This window comes from Camelina sativa, chromosome 13 (genome assembly GCF_000633955.1).
Source record: "Camelina sativa cultivar DH55 chromosome 13, Cs, whole genome shotgun sequence".
Taxonomy (NCBI): Eukaryota; Viridiplantae; Streptophyta; class Magnoliopsida; order Brassicales; family Brassicaceae; genus Camelina; species Camelina sativa.
Genome location: NC_025697.1, coordinates 15,554,594 through 15,562,494, shown reverse-complemented (window position 1 = coordinate 15,562,494; position 7,901 = coordinate 15,554,594). Strand labels below are relative to the sequence as shown.

General features: G+C 35.2%; 1 protein-coding gene and 1 pseudogene across 2 annotated transcripts in view; both read right to left on the bottom strand.

Annotated features, from left to right (window-relative positions):
• LOC104736845 (probable peroxygenase 3) overlaps positions 1 to 181 on the bottom strand; it is a 1,981-nt gene extending 1,800 nt beyond the window's left edge. For both annotated transcript variants that reach the window (XM_010456912.2, XM_010456913.2), the window contains exon 1: positions 18 to 181. In XM_010456912.2, coding sequence (XP_010455214.1) covers positions 18 to 126 — 109 coding nt within the window. In that variant the 5' untranslated portion in view covers positions 127 to 181. The remainder of the gene's footprint in view (positions 1 to 17) is intronic.
• On the bottom strand, positions 503 to 2,343 carry LOC104738267 (annotated as a pseudogene).

Below are 7,901 nucleotides of genomic sequence, written 5' to 3'. Positions count from 1 at the left end.
AAAGAAAATATACGAACAGGGCTTGGGGAGACGATCGTCGAGATCCGTACGGACTTTCCTCTCAGCAGTGACGGGGGCTTTCTCAGCGACCGTAGCAATCGACTCTGCTCCTGCGTCTGTCGCCATCGCTCGTTCTCGTTTAGTATTTGTGGTTTGTGGGAGAGTTAAAAAGGCCCTCTTCTTTTTTTAATTATATAGAGAGATTTGATGTGCTAACCGATTCCAAATAAGTCGCGGGAGTTGCTTCGCTCTTGAACATGCACTCTTTTGTTGACACGTGTTTCTATGACTAAGCAATGTTGCTTCTTTAAATAAGAGTTTTTTTGTTTGGTAGAATTCTTTAAATAAGAGTAAAAAAACATTCCTCAATTTCTTAAAACAGAAATTAGAAAAGTAATGTTTTAATTAACATGGCTTCCAAATCTCTCTCTCCGGGTCTTTTGTCTATTCTATTTGATGCTAAATATGGTTATGATATTAGAGCATGTATAATGGTTTTTTTTCAACGAACACTCCAATGCTGTAGTATCTTATCGACTGTGTCTATCACCATACCATATGTTAAAATTCGCATAATTATGATACATTTTGCTAATGGAAATATACTTTCTTTATTGGATGCGTCAACTCGTTGGGTGAAGTAGTTGTCACCACTTGACAGGTCACCAACGATTCGGAGGAAAACTTGTTTTCGCATCCGGAATCGATGACGAAACACTGCATCATCATATGTAGGTTGATCGGCAAAATAGTCGTCAATCAATCTTTGGTTTCCGGCTATATGATCTCTCTTGAAGTATTTTCTCTTGCTACGACCTGAATAATCTTCTTCTATTTTATTTCGACGCTCTCTAAACCGGTTCACGATGTATCTTTCTTCAATTTCTGACTGTCGTTTGTAAGCTTCAAATTGTGTTATTGGTATACAAAAATGAAATAATGAGGTTTCATTTATAAGAAATTGAGTGGTTGATATCATCAGATTCCAAACAAACATTACATTTACTTAATTAATAGTTATGGATTAGATTTTGTGATTAAAGCCGAAAGTCACGAATTTCCTTGTCGGAGAAAGAGCAAAATACACAGTATTAAAGAAGAAAAAACAAAATGGATTAGATTCTCTTATAAAAGTTGAAAGTGATGGGTTACATTCGGATAATGAGCCAAACACACATTATTAAAGAAGAAGAAAACAAGCACACATTATTAAAGAAGAAGAAAACAAGCACACATAATTAAAACACAAAGAGACATACACACGTTATTAAAGCAAATCAAAACAAGCACACATTATAAAAATAGAAATTACGTAACCGAACCAGACACTTGAGAATAGTTAATTTCCAAATAGATCGTGACTCAAATTCTCCAACAACTCTTTACTTCAATCATCAAGATGCTCCTTTTCATTTAGCTTTAGATACATCTTCATCTTCTTAGCTTCAGTTCTTTCTTTCATTAATTGGTTTGCCTCCTCTTGTCTCATGGTTATTTTGTCCGATCGCTCCAACTCTTGCATCTTGAATTGTTTGAATTCATTCCACTCTTCGTCGACTATTTCCAAAGCTGCTCCCTTACCTTTCTTTTTCCTTTTTTTTTAGCTGCATCTCTCCCCATTGGACGAGCAACAGATCCTACAAAAATGGAATCACTTATATCACTCACACGAGATCTCTTCGATCCACTGCTCCCAGATCCAGTGTATCCTCCTACTTGACTACCATCACATGGTTGATCACGGACAGTTTGCCATTCTGACATTAAATTGAATTGGCCTTTTGTAGAACTTGAATATAATTCATACGCTTTTGCCAATACATCATTCTCCGACCAGCCGCTTTGTTGTAAACGCTTGGCATTATCATAAGCACCAATCCATTTGCCTAGTTTTTGATTCATGTAGTTGTAATGATTTCTGCATGAAGCTCCGTCACGAGGAGGATGAAATGAGCAATGCTCATTACAGTAGTCAGCAATTTTACTCCAATAAGCTTCACTTTTTTGGTTTTTACCAACACCGTTGTCTGTTCCATATCTAATCCATCCACTCAATAACACCAAATTTTGCTCTATTGTCCATTTGGGGCTTTTCCGGCGAGTTGGAGTTGAATCTTCTGTATTTGGAGTGACTTCAATACCACCACTCATATCACCAAGAGCCATTTGCGTAGAAAATCCGGGAAATTCATTTACTCCAACGTTTGAAACATTACCCATTGGAGTAGAAGAACTAGAAGGTCTTTGAGATGGATATGACATCATTGATCCAAAATATGGAGGATAGTTTGGAACAGCTGATGGCATGAAAAAATTTGGTGAAAACCCATAATTTGGTATATTTTGGGGTTAATTTGCAGATTGGTTTTGAAACTGATAATTCTTGTGATTTGGATAGTTGAACGGATGATTAGAAGAATTTTGAATATTAAACGGATTATTATTGGGATCCATTTAACAACAAAAAAAAAAGTTTAAAAAGGTATAAAGAGTTGATAGGAAGATATAGGAGAAACTTTTAGTGAGAAATGAAGATTTTTTTTTATGTCCAAATGAAATGAAAATAGTCTCTATATATTAAAAAAATTATGAATTTTGATATAAATTTCTTTTAAAAAAAAATGAGTACAACCAAATAATTGAGTATAAATAATTGAGAGGAGATAAAAACACACAAAAATCTGGATAACCAATAGGAAAACAACAGATAAAAAAAAAAGTGTAGGTAAAAAAAAAAACTTCTCTCACCACTCTATCCAATCACAAGCTGACACATATCACTAAAGACCCCACTTCCTTTGCGTTCAACCAGTTGAATGTATTCAACTCAAATGAATCCACATCGATTTTTTTTATTCAACACCCTTGTTGGAGACATTAAACAGTTGAAAAAAAGATTCAACAAGCCTATTGTTGATACTCTTAAGCGAACTTCGCAAGCTTCGGTATGTGTTCTCAATATATAGATGCTCTGCTATTAACATGAAAATGGTATAATAGCATTTTCAATGCGATTAGGCAAAGAGTTTGCCAATTAACAAAAAAGTTTGAACAAATCACAATAAAAAATGCAACAACACAAATTTGCATTTTTACATCAAATTACAAGAACTTGATATGCAAATAAGGGGATATGTGATGCTTATTTGCATCATAAATTTATTATTTTAGTCATTCAAAATATTAAAAGCAACAAATATCTGTTTACAAAAAATATACTATTTTAAATATTTTTTTAAAACTTTCAATAATTTTTAACAATTTTAATATATAATTAATAATCCTATATTTTATTATCAAACATTATTTAAAATCAGTTTTAAAAAATTTATTGAAAACATTATTTTGTCTGTTAAAATAGTTTTTTTGGTAATTTAACATTGTATTCCGTCACTCCTCGAAATGTATTCAATTAATATATTTTTAGGAAATTTTATTATGTAACTTTTTTTCAATTCTGCGAGTTTTTATTTCGTAACTTATATAATTATTAGATTTTAATTTTTGGTATACCGCAAGACTATTTTTCTAAAAAAAGGATAACGTAATTTGTTTGATATAAATTAACTCTATATCTGACTAATGTTTTTGTATAGTATTTTTTTTTTGGTGAATGACCGGGAATAAACCTCCCAGCTTTATTATTATAACTTAAACAAAAAATTACATCTGAACAGGTCGAGGACACGCAGTTCAATGATACATCGTCTCTCATCAACGATTCGACAACTATTGGAACCATACTAAAAACATGAAAATCTAATGGTAATTTTTCTGCGAAGTAGCTTCCCTATACACATGTATAGCACTGACTATGCAGTCCCTTGAAAAAAATTCATGGTACAAACGTACCAGGAAAAATAATGGATGGGAAGAAATCCTACCACCATGTCATCAGTCAATCTCCGACGCGAGAAATCCAACCACCATTTTCAAATCCAATTCTAACTCCACGTCTTGTTTTTGTATAGTTTGTATGGATGTCAATTATATCTATATAATTAGTAAGTTGTTAACTTGTATATTTTTGTTTTGTTTGTTTAACAATTTTTAGTGTACATATACTATTTTTTTAGGTTTAACGGGTTAAAATACAGTGTTATTATTTTTCAAATTATAGGTAATAGTATTTTAATATACACATACTTTTAAAAATATAAGTGATTGATAATTTGACTTTCTTCATATATAAATAATCTAACACTTATATATATATAAAGTGGTGACGTTGTTTTTTTTAATTATGAATTTTATTTATAAATTATGGATTCATGTTCAATCGATCTCACATCTATTACCCACATAAAGTGGTGACGTTGTTTTTTTGAATTATGAATTGTATTTATAATTATGGATTCATGTTCAATCGATCTCACATAATTATGGATTCATGTTCAACCGAAGATAGATGTGGGTAACTTGATTTGAATTTGGCGGGGATTGGTCGTGAAAATTCAGGTATATTGGTAGAGTTAAAGAGTCTATTATATAGTAGTGGTAGAGATGGTATAGGAAGAGATAATTAGTGATGATATGGTAGAGTTAGGTTTAGAGAGAAGAGATTGTAAAGTTAAAATTAAAATTTGTTGAAGTTATATGTTTGTCGCATATAGTCTGACTGGTGGATTGTATAAATGTCATTTGCACGACATGGCATCTAGTACTAGTGAAAAGAAGCTAAGGTATCCTCCGAGGCTATATCAGCAGGGGAAATCTCCTTTACAGAAGAGGAGCCTCCACATTAATTGCACATTAAACATTTTTGGGCTGTTGAGAGATTGCATTGGGGATGATGTGTACAACGACATCCGTGAGAATTCGCAAGTGGGAGTGATCTTGAAGCTCGCTGATAGTCGATATGTATGGGGTTCAAAGATTGTGCATCATTTCCTAACTCAGCAATTGACAATACAAAGGAGATATGAGATGTGGTCGCTAATAGAAGGTAATCCAATTAGGTTCTCCTTACATGAGTTTAGTGATATCACCGGCCTGAACTGTGAGAAAATTGATGAGGAAGACAGAGTGGATGTTGATCACAGAGAATTGTGGGGCGAGATGATGGTAGATTCAAGGGTGGGACCAAACTGGAAAGAGTTGACTGACGTATTGAGGGAATGTAGGACATGGGGTGAGGCGACTAGGAAAATGATTGGGCTATTGTTTGTGTTGCATGTCGGTATTTTAGGGATTTCACGGTCTAGTAGGATCGCTTTGGAATATGCGAAACATGTAGTCATGATAACTCTCTAATTTACATGTTTTAAACATCCCTTTTTGTCCATATTTTGCATTTTTTTTACCCTAACCTTAGCATTTTTAGGTCATCTACAGTAGGAATCTACATTTAGGCCATTTAGGGTGTTGCATTCTTGCATCTGCGTATTTTGGATGAAAACAGGTGCTTAAGAGCTGAAAATAAGGAGAAACAAGGTCGAACCCGAGCATGTACCCGAAGGAGCTATGGAACACGAAGAACAGCCGAAACACCAACCCGATCGTGGAGGATCTAAGAACAGAAAGAACAATCTGAGAGCCTACCCGAAGAGCAACCCGAGCACATTCTCGTGCACCCCATCGAGCATACCCTCGGGCAGGACTTGGAAGCTAGGGTTAATGGGTTTCCATATATAAACCCCCTCTTCTTCCACTCGCCCTAGCACGCCGCAGACCCTCAGAACAGATTGCGAGAGCTTCTGGAGAGATCGGGAGCGACTCAAAACTCTTTTCCACTTTTGTTAGGATTTATTTATTTATTTTTTTGCATTCTATTAGATTTCTACTCTAAACTCTTCTACTATACTTCTATTTTTAATATAATGCAATTTTCGTTTATCTATGCTTTTATGTTTTCTGCAATGAGATCTGAGTAGTGTAGTAAAGTTTCTAGGGATGAGATAGACAATTTTGTGTTCTTGATCAGTTAGGATGTCTTAGCTTTGATATTTGTGTTTTATAAATTCCCTTCTAGATTGGTGTTCTTAATGCTATCAACAGACCGAGAGGTTGAGATTAGATCTAAGGCGTTTTACCACCGAGAGGTGTTGATAACAGGATTTTCACCCAGGGTATCAATTCCCTATGTAGTTGTAGTACAAAGCGTTATCAATCCAAATGGTTGTTTATGCTAGCCGGAAGGATGCAATCAGAACAATGCAAGTCAAGCCAGGCAAAAGATGGTTTTTGTCTAACAATCCTAAAATGAATAAAGAAAGAATATAAGCAAGAAGCCACACGACCTAAGCACTCGATGCAAGCATTCGAGTACAGGATCAGGTGGGGTGTTCGAGTAAGCAAAGAAGGTATGAACAACTCGAGGTGTTACTCGAAGCATGTGATCGTGTACCTGTTTGGGTAATGGGTCGAGTGATGAATGAAAATGCAAACAATTAAAATACGAAAGCTTCTAAGGATGGGGTAATCGAATCCTAAGTGTTCCTGACCAATACAGATGTCTTGCATGCCTCAAGCAAATATCCCCTAGACAATGAATCTCTAAAATCTTGTTAAAACACTCTCGTGATAGAAACAATCAACCTTAATCACTTCCCTACCCAACTCTCGTTGAAGAAACATGACCAAGCAGGCAATGAGAACCGATTCATTATTGTCAATAAACCCCTTACTCATCTAATCTCTTAGGCTAAGCTAGTAAATCTCTAGCATTGGTTGATTCAAGCATTTCATCTACACCTCTCGGTGGTAAAACACCTTAGATCTAATCTCACCCTCTCGGTTTGTTGACATCATTAAGAACACCAACCTAGAAGGGAATCTATAAAACTTTTACAATCAAACTAAGACATCCTAACCGATCTAGAACACAAAATCATCTTCCCATCCCTAGAAACTTTGCTACACTATTCAGAAATCATAGCAAGAAACATAAAAGCATATATGAACGAAAATTGCATTGTGTTAAAAGATAGAGTAGAGAAATAAGTGTACAAAGTAGAAATCTAAAGAAAATGACAAAAATATATAAAATAAATCCTAACAAAAAGTAAAAAGTGTTTGAGTCACTCTAGATATCTCTCAGAAGCTCTCGCTCTTTGGTTTGAGGGTCTGTGGCTTGCTCGTTTGCGAGGAAGAAGAGGGGGGGGTTATATATGGAAACCCATTAACCCTAGCTTCCCATTCCTGTCCGAGGGTCTGCTCGATGGGGTGCACGAGGATTTGCTCGGGTTGCTCTTCGGGTAGACTCTCGAGTTGTTCTTCCTGCTCTTGGATCCTCCTCGATCGTGTTGGGTTCAGACTGTTCTTCCAGCTCGATGGCTCCTTCGGGTAAATGCTCGGATTTGTCCTCGTTTCTCTCCATTTTAGGCTCTAAATGGCCTAAAAGTGAATTCCTACAGTTAATGACCTAAAAATGCTAAGGTAAGGGTATAAACAATGCAAAATATGGACAAAAAGGGATGCTAAAAACATGTAAATTAGAGAATTATCAGACCCCCAAACTTAAATCTTGCTAGTCCTCTAGCAAGGAAGTAAGAGGGTGCGGTTTGAAAATAGGGGCTCATAACCTTTATATGCTAAGCGAAGGATTCAAGCTATAGTCCTTAAAGATAGTTTAATGGTGCTAAGATCAATCAACATACTTACAAATATATTTCTATGCTTATTACCATGCATCGATCTAGTTCAACCTCCAACTAAAAGTAAAGAACATCTCTTTCACATTCATTTAAGTGTTTGGCGAATTCTTGCAAATGGAAGGTGAATCAAGCTCAATCGGTTTAAGGGCAAGGCTTTTTGGTAAGGTGGTTTCAAACAAATTCTTTGGGTGATTTTCTCTTAAAAGAAGGAATGCTAGACAGTTGTGAAAACTATCTAAGATTGAGAACAATTTGGGCATACAAAGCTTAACTCTTGATAATCTACCATTTTCTCATTCACTTTTT